This window comes from Rhinoderma darwinii, chromosome 5 (genome assembly GCF_050947455.1).
Source record: "Rhinoderma darwinii isolate aRhiDar2 chromosome 5, aRhiDar2.hap1, whole genome shotgun sequence".
NCBI lineage: Eukaryota > Metazoa > Chordata > Amphibia > Anura > Rhinodermatidae > Rhinoderma > Rhinoderma darwinii.
In genome coordinates, this window is record NC_134691.1 from 237,418,516 (window position 1) to 237,433,503 (window position 14,988).

Sequence of the window (14,988 nt, forward strand, 5' to 3'; positions counted from 1 at the left end):
TATCACTTCTCACATACAGACATACACCACCACCTTTCCTATTTGTCCTGTCTTTACGAAAAAGTGTAAAACCCTGTAGATTTACAGCCCAGTCATGTGAAGAGTCCAGCCATGTTTCAGCAACACCAACTATATCTATATTTTCTTCCAGTATCAAGGCCTCCAGCTCCCCCATTTTGCTTGCTAGACTTCTGGCATTTGTGAACATACACTTTAACTTGCCTGTCAGTTTTTCACTTTTATTATCAGAAATGTGATTTGACATTAATCGGTCCTTTTTATTTACACTGATGTTTTGTAACGAAAGGATCTCCTTATCTTGTTGTCTAGTCCTCTCCCCACATTCTGTTTCTCCCCCCACCAATATAGTCTGACCCCTCTCTAACCTGGCTACCCCTTTTTTTTCTACATTGACCTCCCTCCTCAGCCCTAGTTTAAATACTCCGCCACCCCAGCTAGAATTCTCTCCCCCAGCACAGCGGACCCCCTTCCATTTAGGTGCAAATCATCTGCAGAATACAGTTTGTACCCCAATGAAAAGTCAGCCCAGTGCTCTAGGAACCCAAATCCTTCTCCTCTACACCAAGACTTCAGCCATGCATTTAACTCCCTAAGCTCTCGCTGTCTTTCCTGTGATGCGCATGGCACAGGCAGTATTCCTGAGAATACAACCTTGGAGGTCCTTCCCTTCAGCTTGTAGCCTAGTTCTTTAAAATTATTCTTAAGGCTCCTCCACCTACCATTTATTCTGTCGTTGGTACCGACATGGACCACGACAGCTGGATCATCACCAGCCCCTCCCAGCAATTTGTCCACCCGTTCCACCACATGCCGAACCCTGGCACCAGGGAGACAGCAAACCATTCGTTGAGGTGGTCTTGGCGACAAATAATTCTATCCGTCTTCCTGATTATAGAATCCCCTACGACTATCAATTGTCTTGGCTTACCTGCATTACCATCCCGCCGACTACTAGCTGGGCTGTTCTCCCGGCTGTTAGGGAGATCAGTATCCACTAGGGCTGCCATTTCTGAGACTGACACCCTCGCATCATCACCAAACTTGGCAATTTTGCCTGGAATGTCAGAAACCGGATCGGCCTTCCTTGTCTTTGACCCCTTTCTACTGCCCCTAACTACATTAACCCAGCTACTTACCTGATCCTGCTCACCCATGTCTTCACCCTCCAGTTGTAACCCACTAACTGCATGCTCTGTGAGCAGCAAGCTCCGTTCAAAATTGTCTATCCTCCTCAGTGTTGCATTCTGCTCCTCCAGATCTCTAATACGAGCTTCCAGGTGAACAATATGCTCACATCTGCCACAGAGATATTCACCCTGGAACTCCGGCTCCAGTCGTGCATACATATGGCAAACTGTGCACTGAAGAAAACCTCCAATCTTGCTGTCCATTATCCCAGTTACACAAAAAAAAAAAAAAAAAACAGCGAACAGGTGTTAATCAAAAAGATAAAGAAGTAGAAGAGCACTTACTTGGGCTTTAGCTCCTCTTTTGAACTCCGGTTTTTGGAACTCCACTTAATATACAAACCACTTGCTATTCAAGATATATTTTGGATATATCGAGCAAATTTTTTCACAGACTTAAAGTACAATATGTCACGAGAAAACAATCTCAGAATCGCTTGGATAGGTAAAAGCATTCCAGAGTTATTACCACATAAAGTGACACATGTCAGATTTGAAAAAATCGCCTGCGTCCACAAGGCCAAAACAGGCTCAGTCCTGAAGGGGAACCTAGTAGTTATTGTCCCACGACATCCTTTACTCCTAAACTCTCCCAAACTACTAGTAATGCTTACAAGAAGAGTTAACATTAAAGGGAATGTGTTGCCAGAAAAACATGTTTTTTTTTTTTAAATTAAACATTTAGTGTGTGGGTGATTAAACATTGTTCAAATTTTTTTTATTTTTTTCACGAGTCAGGAAATATTATAAATTAATTCTAATTTATAATATTTCCCATTTCTGGTCACTAGATGGAGCTATTCCCAAAATTGCAGCATTGCAAAATTGGGTAAAAAGCCCTCGCTCTAGTGAGCTTTCAGCATTCCCCCCTCCTTTATCCTGGCTAGTGCCGGGATAAACGAGGGGTTTGAACGGTGTAACCTCCTACACTGTGTGTCACCATTTTTTGAGCTAACACACAGTGTAGTAGGTTTACATACAGTAGTAAACACACACAAACACGAACATACATTGAAATCTCTTACCTGCTCCTGCCGCCGCGGCTCCCTCCGGCCCGTCCGCTCCGTCTGCTGCCGCTAGTCCAAGTGCACAAGTCCGGAAGCCGCGACCGGAAGTAGTAATATTACTGTCCGGCCGCGACTTCCGGTCCACAGGAAAATGGCGCCGGACGGCGCCAATTTCAAATTGGACTGTGTGGGAGCGGCGCATGCGCAGTTCCCACACAGACGCCGTACACAGAAGTGAATGGGACAGGAGCCGTTCGCAGTCCCTATAGGACTGTGGCTGCCGTATTCCATGTCTGTATGTGTCGTTAATCGACAAATACAGAAATGGAACAAAAAATGGCAGCCCCCATAGGGAAGAAAAAGTGTAAAAATAAGAAAAAGTAAAACACAAACACACAAATAAATATAAACGTTTTTAATAAAGCACTAACATCTTTAACATATAAAAAAATAATTTGTGATGACACTGTTCCTTTAAATACTGTTGTGCAGAGGTACCATTTTTACATACATAATTGGCTCATTCTGCCCTCTGCTTTTGTGCCGTGCCAAATAGAGAAGAAGATGAGAGGGATCCAGGAGGTACACGTAATGTCACTAATGAGGCTGTTCCCCACAAGCTCCATAATGCCTTGCGTGTGCCTTCCCCTGATTAGTGCTCCCACAGCTTTCTAATCGATGCGTGCAGTCTCCTTCCCTCTTCTTGCTGTTCCTAGAATGTGTAGAAAACACACACTATCAACGCTGTGTATCACTGCACAGGGATTACTGACAGATCCAGCTGAACATTGTGCTTTACTGTACATGCGTGTCCTGCTGTAGTCACACTTTATGGACAAGCAAAGACCAGCAGGAACAGCAGGGGTGCCATTCAGAGCATGTAAGTACAAAATCTTGTGATATAAATTTGTAAGAGCTTTTTAAAAAAGCTTTTTCAATAATGAATAATTAATTAAGCACTTGCATTAGTGCAATACCCTCTTTAACCCTTTCATGACCAAGCATCATTGATGCCCCTGTGTCCAGGTCAAATTTTCCATTTCTAATATTTACACAATAATATCTTTGCAACCGCTTTGAATATCACAACTATTCTTACATTGTGTTTTTTTTTTACAAGACTTGTGAGGCTTTCATTTTCTAGATTAGTTTAATTAATTTTGTGTTATAAATTTGTAATATGAGCAGACAAATCACTAAAAATGTAAAAAAAAACACACTTTTTTGTGATTTTTTTAATGTATATTTACCTATATTATATGTGTATGTGTGTGTATGTCTGTATGTATGTATATATATATATATATATATATATATATATACACTGTTCAGCTCTGTAACAATTAGTCATCTTCTCGCTCTCTCACCCTGGATCGCTGTAAGGGGAAAGTGAAGAGGGCTATATACACACGACCGTGAAAAAAAGGGCAGTTAACAACTGTTTGATTTTCATGGCTGTTTTGCATCAATGTGTCTCAAAATATGAATCCATTTCCCGGCCGTCTGACCATTTTTAACCGCCATTTGCCATCCGTTTTTCGCGGACATTAAAAAAATTTATGAATTTTAACCGTTAGAGTTTTTTGTCCCAACCCCTGAAAACACCATAGAGCCCATGTAGATAGCTATGCAACGCTACTGTAGAGAGTGCCACATTGCCCACATAGTGCCAGTGCCCACATATATAGTGCCCGCTGTAAGAGTACCACAGTGCCCACTGTAATAGTACCACAGTGCCCACTGTAATAGTACCACAGTGCCAACTGTAATAGTGCCATAGTGCCACAGTGCCCACATAGTGCCACAGTAACCACTGTATAGTTCCCACTTAGTGCCACACACAGTGCCCATGTAGATAGCACCACAGTGTCCCCTGTAGGTAGTACCCATATGCCACAGTGCCCATGTAGATAGTGTCACCCGTGCAAATAGCACCATCCCCTTCTAGATAGCAACATTCCCCCCTGCAGATAGCGCCACCCCCCCACCCTGTGTAAATGGTATCCTCTTCCTGTAAATAGCACCACTGTAGCTCCCTGTAGGAGCGGAATCTCTCTGGCCATGGATTCCGCTCCTACAGGGTGACCCTGATGTCACTGTATGGATAGTGACGCCAGGGACTTCTCCAGTAGCGGAATCCCCGGCCATTGTCGGCTGGGGATTCCGCTCCTAGAAAGAGCCCCTTACGTCACTGTCCAAAAGGGCAGTGACATCAGGGACTCTCTCTCTAGAAGCGGAATCCCCGTCCAGTGCGATTTGACACTGGGGAATCTGCTCCTAGAGGGAGTTTAGGTGGCACTATCTACATTGGGGAGGTGTGATGCTATCTACAGCGAGGGGGTTGCTATCTACAGCAGGGCGGTTGCTATCTGCAGAGGGGTGGCATTATCTGCAGCGGGGATGGAGAGACGACGGGGGCTCCCTCTAGGAGGGGAATCCTCGGCCGGGCTTTCCGATCCAAGAGAGAGCTTAGGTGGCGCTATCTACAGAGGATTTTGCGCTATCTACAGTGGGGGGTGTATTCCGGGGCTCTCAAAGCCCCGGCAGACATGAGAGTGCAGCGCTGCTCACACTAAAGCAGAAATGCATTCATTAAACCCCGTTCCAGGCTGTCAATGTTTATATACGTGACAACTGCACGGGGCATAGGCAGTTGGAACGTATGTAGCCATATGGCAGTGGTGAACGGGTTAAGGATGCAGCGTTATTTATTAAAAAAAAAAAATTCTACGTCTGGATTCCAAAAGTTATTTTTAATTTTTTAGTCAACAAGGGCTTGTTTTTTATGGGAAGAGTTGTATTTTGAGGTGCATGTTATGTATTGAATATCTTTTTTGGGTAATAGAAAAAAACCCAGCAATTTTGCCAATGGCGATTACTGTGCATTATAAATAACATAAGTATATTCTGTCGGTCATTACGATTATGGTGATATCAAATCTATAACATTTTTATTATGTTTTACTAGTTTTGCACAGCAAAAACATTTTTCTGTAGAAATAAAAATAATGTAACAATTTACGGTCCTGAACTGCTACACTAAAACTCCTAGTCCTGCAGTTGCTCCCAGCGGTTCTTCCGATGTGTTCGAGGTAAAGGAGATCCTGGACTTCAAGAGAGTAGGAGGAAGGACTTTTTATTTGGTGGATTGTAAGGGGTAGGGTCCAGAGCAGAGGTCCTGGGAGCCCGAAGAGAACCTCAATGCCCCTACCCTCATTAAGACGTTCCTCTCTCGCTCTGGTCCCAAGAAGAGGGGGCGTAAGAGGGTGGATACTGTAACATCCAAGGCCGCGGTCCATCGGGATTACTCCCCCCTCGACGACTGCAGCCATGGACTTGTGAACGCTGGCCCGCATCTCCTCCCCAGGAGACGCCAGTGCTCACTTCCGCTCCGCTCTGCTGTGTTCCGCAGTAGCATGATAATTCAACACACTCTCTCCGGGACTGGTCGCTGAGAAATCAAGCAGTGAATGGTGCTTCAGTGGGTCTGCGGACAATATGCAATGACTCATCTACAACTTAAAAATTTATGGAAGGATGGCCTGTTGTACTGTAGGCCTAATCAGCTAGTTCTAGGGAAGAGGTCAGAAACAATGTACAGCTTTGTGTTCCTGTGAACTATTTGTTTATACATTAAATTCATAACTTTTTTTAAATGCAATAAAATATCAATTGATTTCACGCGATATTAAAAAAAAGGGTTATTTGTAAAAGTTGTATTTTCCTCCACATTTTTTAATTTTCTCAGTTTAGGGCTCATGCACACAACAGTTATATGGCTCCTTTTCGGACAGAGCCTTAATGGGGTTGCCATGGAGCTGCATGAACCCTCTACTGTACCTCTGTATGCCTCTGATTTCATATGGAGGCACATGGGGTTTTTTTTCTTTCGGATTCTGTACGCGTCCAACTGAAAAAAAATTGTGTCAGTGTGCAGGAGCCCTAAAGGTTTACTGCAATTGTTAACTGACTATATTACACAAACTATTATAAACCATACAATACATCTTCCCTGTCTTTTCAAATTGTAGGTCATTCTGTATCAGCAGCAGATACCATGTTGGAATCCAATTTGACATGGCAGCATTTCCAGTACTGGGCATATGACGCTTGGAAAAAGAAATATGAGGTACTAATGATCAGCGAGGACAAATTCATCTGCATACTTACACAATGCCTGTGTTTGATGGAAATGTAATGCTTGTACAACTATGGAGTGGTTCTTCCCTTTTTTTCTGTATTCAAATTGTAGTGCTTTTCAATAGATGGTGCTATTTTGGGAAGAGCGGTTGTCAGATTTGGACAAACCCTTCCTGCATAACATATCTTGCTGTCCCTGTGATCGGAGTGTGATTTCAAGAGAAAACAGCCTCTGTAGTTGGACTTTTTTTGGAGCTGATTTTCAAGGAGTATTTGAGATTTGCAAGCATTTTTAAAGCATATTGTGATGCGTATTTTTGAAGCGTTTTCATCAATGGAAAATCTGAAGTGTATTTTTACGAGGCATTCTTTTAATTCAACAGCTTATAAATACTAAAGAGCGTATTTCCTATTGAATTTCGATGAGTATAACAAGCATTTTACACTCCGAAATACGTTTGAAAATAAGCCGTGGCAACATAATTTTATAGGTAGAGGTTGTAAAGAAGTCTTATTTATAACATGCTGCATACATTAAAGATGAATTCCTTCAAATTCATGCAGTTTAGTTAAGACAGACCGATACTGCATAAGTATTAGGGTATGTGCACACACACTAATTACGTCCGTAATTGACGGACGTATTTCGGCCGCAAGTACCGGACCGAACACAGTGCAGGGAGCCGGGCTCCTAGCATCATACTTATGTACGATGCTAGGAGTCCCTGCCTCGCTGCAGGACAACTGTCCCGTACTGAAAACATGATTACAGTACGGGACAGTTGTCCTGCAGCGAGGCAGGGACTCCTAGCATCGTACATAAGTATGATGCTAGGAGCCCGGCTCCCTGCACTGTGTTCGGTCCGGTACTTGCGGCCGAAATACGTCCGTCAATTACGGACGTAATTAGTGTGTGTGCACATACCCTTATGGTTATCAAAGCTGAGATTGTGACAAGATTATGCATTATTGACTAGAACAGCATATGTTACAAAACACTTTTGGTCAGTGTGTGGGAATATTAAAACCATTCTTAGGCTATGTTCACACGGGGTATTTTGCCGAGTATTTTTACGCGGAAACCGCGTCGCAAAACTCGGCAAAAACGGCCCGAGAACGCCTCCCATTGATTTCGTCGGCGAAAAAGAAGCGACATGCCCTATCTTCGGGCGCTTCCGCCTCTGACCTCCCATTGACTTCAATGGGAGGCAGGAGAAAGCGTATTTCTCGCTGTTTTATGCCCGCGGCGCTCAATGGCCGCGGGCGAAAAACGGCGCGATAATTGCCGCGAAAATCGGCGTGCAGGGAGAGGAATATCTGCCTCAAAGTTCCAAACGGAATTTTGAGGCAGATATTCCTCCCCCAAAATACTCCGTGTGAACATAGCCTTATTGCTAGGAAGAAAGCCCATTGAACTTTTCAGGCAAGGGTGTTTTTCCAGTGTTTATAGAGATTATTAAGCGTGTCCACTTTACGTGCCACTATTAGAATCAAAGGGATCTTAAGAGGTCCAACTGCCATAGTAGAATGAGGATGAGACTTCAGCAAAAAATGTTATATTAAAGGCTATGTACAGTTGGTAAAAATGTATATCAGTGTGTTTGGTGCAACTTTCTAAAAACTTTTTATTAAATACTATTTTTACTTTTTGAGATACATCTCCTTTGTATCCTGTATACAGAGCAGCTGTATCTAGTGCTGAAACCTATATCCGTCAGGTCAGCGGCACTGACATGCAGTCTCTGACACGCGGGATCCACCTGATATCGATCACATCAAAGTTATGAACATAGATGTAATCGGTAACAGCTCTATGCTGAAAGTCAGAGACACGCAGGACCCGCTGTCACTGACCTGTATACAGGATAGAAAGGAGCTGTATCTCAAAAAGATTATATTTATATAAAAAGTAATTAGAAAGTTGCACCAAATACACTGTTTTATTTAAAAAAAAATTAAACAGTTTAAAGTTTAAACACTTTAAAGTTTTTAAAGGTGTACATAGCCTTTAAAGAATGAAACAACTTTGTCCAAAAATGAGGTACATTTAAGTAAATGAATCTGATTTCCTTGAAATGTTGGCCATTTACACTGTGTAATGACACCTTTCCCAATACAGTGTCCTGAGTGTTCGCTGTCCTAGTATTTACACAATTTTGAACATCTACTCTATTGTTCTGTACACAGAGGGATTTTTCGACTTCAAGCATTAACTTTGGAAATGGGAGGTACAAGAGTCAGTGCCTCTTAGTTTCTACTCAAAACTCAAGTGGATTTGAAGACTGTAGTTCCAATAATGGGAGTAAAACTGGACTGAAAGAATTTAAGGATTGTGAAAATGGCTCTTGTTCACAATATTCATCAGGTACAAATCGAAATGCATCTAAAATGTTGAGTGGATAAATCTCTCTGTGAATTCAACTATGTAGATTGGATTGTTACTCTGAGACATATCCATTTTATTAAACCATGACTTTAAACATGCATTTGCTATACACCATTTTTTCTTTAACCACTGCCTATGGTACAATTGCTGGCTGCATACTCAATGTCCTTGAAAATGTATTCATAGGAAACCAAAAGACTGTACTTTTGTCTATGAGATCATTTTGGTTAGTCACAAAGAAAATACTTTTAGTTCACTCTTTTTTGTTGTGCTTATAGAAAGAAAACCCAGCTGCATTAGTTCTCAGTGCAATGTAGTGATCTTTTTTAGGACCATTCTTTAGAATGGAAATGTAAAAACGTAAATTTTTTTCCTAAACTGAGGATACGTTATTTACTGTTTATATATATGTTCATTATTATTGTTTTACAAACAGTGAAAATGTGTCAATTGTATGTTTCATGCAAGTGTAAGAGAATTCACCTAATTACTTGCTCACCTGCTAAAAGTAGTAAATTGTTACATAGTTACATATGTTGAAAAAAGACACAGGTCCATCAAGTTAAACCTTTCCCAATAAATTACCCGCCATTCATTGCTCGGTTAATTATAACCCTCAATGCCATTCATCAGTAAATAATCATCTAGCCTTTTCTTAAATGCTGGCATAGTATCTGCCAATACTACCTCTTGGGATTTGGCATTCCATACCTTGACCACTCTAACTGTAAAGAACCCTTTTCTATATTGATGTCTGAAACTTCATTCATCCACATGCAATGAATGTCCCCTGGTCCTTTGTAAAGTCCTTGGAAAGAACAGATTATGTGCTAGCTCATTTATATTGGTCACACATATATTTATACATGTAGTAAAAACAGAGGGTCGGAGCAGCACTGTGGCTTGTATTAGCTTCAGAAAAAGGAGTGACCTCTCCTTGTACGATAAGGCATCAAAAAAAGGAAATCAAAGCAGCACTCAAAGCGAAGTGAGTTTATTCACAAGCCTTGAAAATGCCTTCATTGAGATGATGAAAAGTTGTACTAGATGTCTGGTGAATAAACCCACTTCACTTTGAGTGCTGCTTCGCTTTCCTCTTTTTTATATATTTATACATGTTAATAAGATAACCTCTAAGGCTTCTTTTTTCCAAGCTGGACCAGCTCAATTTCTCTAGTCTTTCATTGTAAGGGACACCTCCCATCCCATTTAATAATCTAGTTGTCCGCCTTTGAACCCTTTCCAGTTCTCCTTTATCATTTTTACAATGTGGAGCCCAAAACTAAACTACATATTCAAGATGATTAACTTATGTGTAACCAGAATACCCAGGTCCTTTTCTTGTTCCGTTATCCCTAGGTGTATTCCATTTGATATATATGCATTAATACTATTATTGCGTCCTAGGAGGCTTACTTTTCACTTATCAACATTAGAGGAGTTTTCCCATCAGGGACATTTATGACATATCCACAAGATTTGTCATAAATGTCTATAGATGCGGGTGCCACCTCTTGAACCTGCACCTTACTCAAGAACGGGGCCCCCTAAATCCCGTTCTATGGCTCTGTGTTTCGGCTGAAGCGTGTGTTTTCCCACCATGAAGAATATTTCCGACCATGTTTCCGTAACTACCATTCAGTTTTGTGGGACTTATGGAAACTGCATAGCTCAGCGAGCTACGCTGTTTTCTTCTTAATGGTCGTAAATCACACGCTTCAGCATGAACACCGAGTGGTAGAACGGGCTTTAGGTGGCCCCATTCTAGAGATAGGTGCGGATCCCAGAGGTGGGACCCGCATCTATCTGACATTTATGACGTCTCCTGTGGATATGTCATAGGTGTCCCTAGTAGTAAAACCCCTTTAAATTTCATCTGCCAGATTTTTGCCCATGCTGCCAGTTTATCTATGTTTTTTCTGTAATATTTTATAGTTAAAGAGGCTCTGTCGCCAGATTTTGCAGCCCCTATCTGCTATTGCAGCAGATAGGCGCTGCAATGTAGATTACAGTAACATTTTTATTTTTAAAAAACGAGCATTTTTGGCCAAGTTATGACCATTTTTGTAGTTATGCAAATGAGGCTTGCAAAAGTCCAAGTGGGTGTGTTTAAAAGTAAAAGTCCAAGTGGGCGTGTATTATGTGCGTACATCGGGGCGTTTTTAATACTTTCACTAGCTGGGCGCTCTGAAGAGAAGTTACATCCTCTTCTCTTCAGAACGCCCAGCTTATGACAGTGCAGATCTGTGACGTCACTCACAGGTCCTGCATCGTGACGGCCACATCGGCACCAGAGGCTACAGTTGATTCTGCAGCAGCATCAGCGTTTGCAGGTAAGTCGATCTTACCTGCAAACGCTGATGCTGCTGCAGAATCAACTGTAGCCTCTGGTGCCGATGTGGCCGTCACGATGCAGGACCTGTGAGTGACGTCACAGATCTGCACTGTCAGAAGCTGGGCGTTCTGAAGAGAAGAGGATGTAACTTCTCTTCAGAGCGCCCAGCTAGTGAAAGTATTAAAAACGCCCCGATGTACGCACATAATACACGCCCACTTGGACTTTTACTTTTAAACACACCCACTTGGACTTTTGCAAGCCTCATTTGCATAACTACAAAAATGGTCATAACTTGGCCAAAAATGCTCGTTTTTTAAAAATAAAAACGTTACTGTAATCTACATTGCAGCGCCTATCTGCTGCAATAGCAGATAGGGGTTGCAAAATCTGGTGACAGAGCCTCTTTAAGCTGAAAAATATACACTTGCAAAAAATTATTTATAAGCCTTGTCCTGGTCCTGTATTCTACAGAAAAAGATCTGAATTCTCTTAAAGTTTCAAAATTCCTACATTTGGATTGTGATCCCTATTTTCATACTGTAGGGGGTAGCATTTTACATTTTGTATGCACCGAACTACAACCCATGAAATGTTACATAGTACGGTCAAAAAAGACATATGTCCATCAAGTTCAACCAAGGGATGGGAGAAAGGGAAGGGATGGGAGAAATTATAGAACTTTGTTTACCCCTATTGCTCCCAAGGTAGGTTTAATCTGACTGGATGAACATTCAAATAAAAATTCTACTTAGTGACATAGGAGCTGATATTATTTCGTTCTAGGAAATTATCTACAGATGTAGCCGTCTTTACCTTGACTTTTAACGCATTAAATAAACAATGGCTAGATCTCTTATCTAAACTTTTTCAATGACTTTTCAACGGCTTTTGTTGTGTGATATCACGCTGCAGCAAGTTATCAGACTCAAGTTCAAGATAGCTACATCTGTATGCCCTTTTTTAAAGCCATCTACTGTCCCTGCTGTGATCAGCTCCTGCGGTAGGCTATTCCACAGATTCACAGTTCTCACAGTAAAGAAGGCTCGTCGCCTCTGAAGATTGAACCTTTTTTTCTCAGGATGGAGAGAGTGCCCCTTGTCCTTTGAAGGGATTTTACTTGGAACAGGTTTTCACTATATTTCTTGTATGGGCCATTCATATATTTATATAAGTTAATCATTTCCCCCCTTAGGTGTCTCTTTTCAAGACTAAATAGGTTTCATTATTTTAATCTTTTCTTATAACTTAGATTCTCTATTCTCCTTATTATTTTAGTTACTCTTCTTTGCATTTTTTCCAACTCCAGGGCATCTTTTCTATGAACTGGAGCCTAGAACTGAACTGCATATTCTAGATGAGGTCATACTAAGGATTTGTAAAGTGGTAATATTATATCCCTGTACCGCCAAACCATGCCTCTTTTAATACACGACAATATCTTGCTGGCCTTTGAAGCAGCTGATTGACATTGCATGCTATTTTTTAGTCTATAATCTACAAGTACACCCAGATCCTTCTTAACAAGTGACTCTCCCAGTTTAGCTCCCTCTAGGACATATGATGCCTGCAGGTTGTTTGTACACAGATGCATAACTTTACATTTATCCACATTAACCACATTTTCCAAGTGGATGCCCAAACACTCAGTGTGTCCATCACGGCTTGTAATTTATGAACATCTTCCATAGACTGAACTATAATAGCTTGGTGTCATCTGCAAAAATAGAAATAGTGCTATTAATCCCATCCTCTATGTCATTAATAAATAAGTTGAATAATAGTGGTCCCAGCACTGAACCCTGGGGTACACCACTTATAACCGGGGACCATTTAGAGTAGGAATCATTGACCACAACTCTCTGGATACGGTCCTTGAGCCAATATTCAATCCAATTACAAACTATACTTTCTAAATCTATAGACCTTAATTTACACATTAGACGTCTATGAGGGACAGTGTCAAATGCCGTTGCAAAGTCCAAAAACACTATATCCACAGCGGCCCCTCTGTCTAGGCTTCTGCTCACCTCTTCATAAAAACAAATCAGGTTGGTTTGACAACTTCTGTCCTTAATAAAACCGTGCTGGCTGTCACTTATAATACATTTTCCTCACGATGGATGTTAAGCTTACTGGTCTATAATTACCCGGGGAAGACCTAGAGTATTAGGCCTCATTTACACGAGCGTATTATACGCGCGTGCGACGCGCGTGCTTTTCACGCGTGTCGTACGCACCTATAATAGTCTATGGGGCTGTTTAGACGATGCGTGAATTTTGCGCTGCGTGAGTGCGTTGCGTAAAACTCACGACATGTTCTATATTCTTGCGTTTTTCACGCAACACGCACCCATTGACTTCAATGGGTGCGTGAAAACAACGCATGCCACACTGACGGTCCTGCGTTGCATGCGCAAAAATCACGCAAGAGCTGTCAAAAGGATGAATGTAAACAGAAAAGCACCACGTGCTTTTCTGGTTACAAACATCCAAACGGAGTGTCAAATTAGAGATGAGCGCACCGAACTTCACCGGGTTCGGCCGAACTCGTTTTAACCGAACCCGGCAAAAAATGTTCGGGTACGCGACGTCAGGAGACAGTCACTGCCCACGGTGCTCAAAGACTTAAACTGTTTCAGCACCATGGACAGTGACTTTCGATCACAATATACATATACGTGTAAAAAAAAACAGAAGTTCTGACTTACCGATAAGTCCCGGCTCCTTCCTCCAGTCCGACCTCCCGGGATGACAATTCAGGCCAAGTGACAGCTGCAGCCAATCACAGGCCAAGCACAGGCTGCAGCCAATCACAGGCTGCAGCGGTCTCATGGCCTGCCGCGTCATCCTGGGAGGTGGGGCCGGATGACAAGAGAGGGACGCGTCACCAAGGCAACGGCCGGGAGACCGGACTGGAGGAAGCAGGCAGTTCATGGTAAGTGTGAACGTCTTTTTTTATTCACAGGTTGGTGTATATTGTGATCGGCATTCACTGTCGAGGGTGCTGAAAGAGTTACTGCCGATCAGTTAGCTCTTTCAGCACCTTGGACAGTGACGGGCGTCGACTACCTCATCTCTATGATGGCGGCTGCGCGAAAATCACGCAGCCGCGCATCATACACGGATGACACACGGAGCTGTCAATTGCCTTTTGCGCACGCAAAACGCAGCGTTTTTTTGCGCGCGCAAAACGCACACGCTCGTGTAAATGAGGCCTTAGTGTGATTAGTGCAACTTCCTAAATGCATTTTATTTAAACATTATTTTTACTTTTTATTCTATATACAGAGCAGCTGTATTGTTCGCTAAGACCTGAATCCTTCAGGTCCACTGGACTGACGGTTTCAGTGAAAGCGGGTCCTGCATGTCTCTGACATGCTGAATCCACCTGTAATTGATCACATCTAAGTTATGAACTTAGATGTGATCGATAGCAGCTCGATGTCAGAGACACGCAGGACCTGCTGACACTGAACCTATCAGTGCCACGAACTTGACAGATACAGGATTCAGTGCAAGATACTGCCTCTCTGTATACAGTATACAATGCATTTGTATCTCAAAAAGTAAAAAATGTTTTTAATAAAATACATTTAGGAAGTTGCACCAATTGCGCTGGTGGACAATTTTCTGAATGAAAAAATAAAATAAAAAAACACTTCAAAGGTGTACATAGCCTTTAAGTGCTGTTGCCCTCCAAGCCTGTGTTTGTGTTTTACAGTATAGGTAAAGTGCAACTATATTGCAGTCACTGTTACCAATGTTTTCAGGAAAAATTACATTCCAAACAATCTCTGCATTATTAGAAATTACCAGATCCAACAGATTATCCACTGTAGTCAGGTCTTCCATACACTGGGCCATAAAATTTTCCTGCAACAAGATGAGGAAATGTCTCCCCTCCATGGT

The 14,988-nt window shown here is 42.0% G+C and overlaps 1 protein-coding gene across 1 annotated transcript in view; it reads left to right on the forward strand.

Moving 5' to 3' along the window:
• PKD1L1 (polycystin 1 like 1, transient receptor potential channel interacting) overlaps positions 1-14,988 on the forward strand; it is a 433,476-nt gene that overhangs the window by 298,133 nt on the left and 120,355 nt on the right. The window contains exons 46-47 of the mRNA XM_075828219.1: positions 6,247-6,344; positions 8,543-8,720. Coding sequence (XP_075684334.1) covers positions 6,247-6,344; positions 8,543-8,720 — 276 coding nt within the window. The remainder of the gene's footprint in view (positions 1-6,246; positions 6,345-8,542; positions 8,721-14,988) is intronic.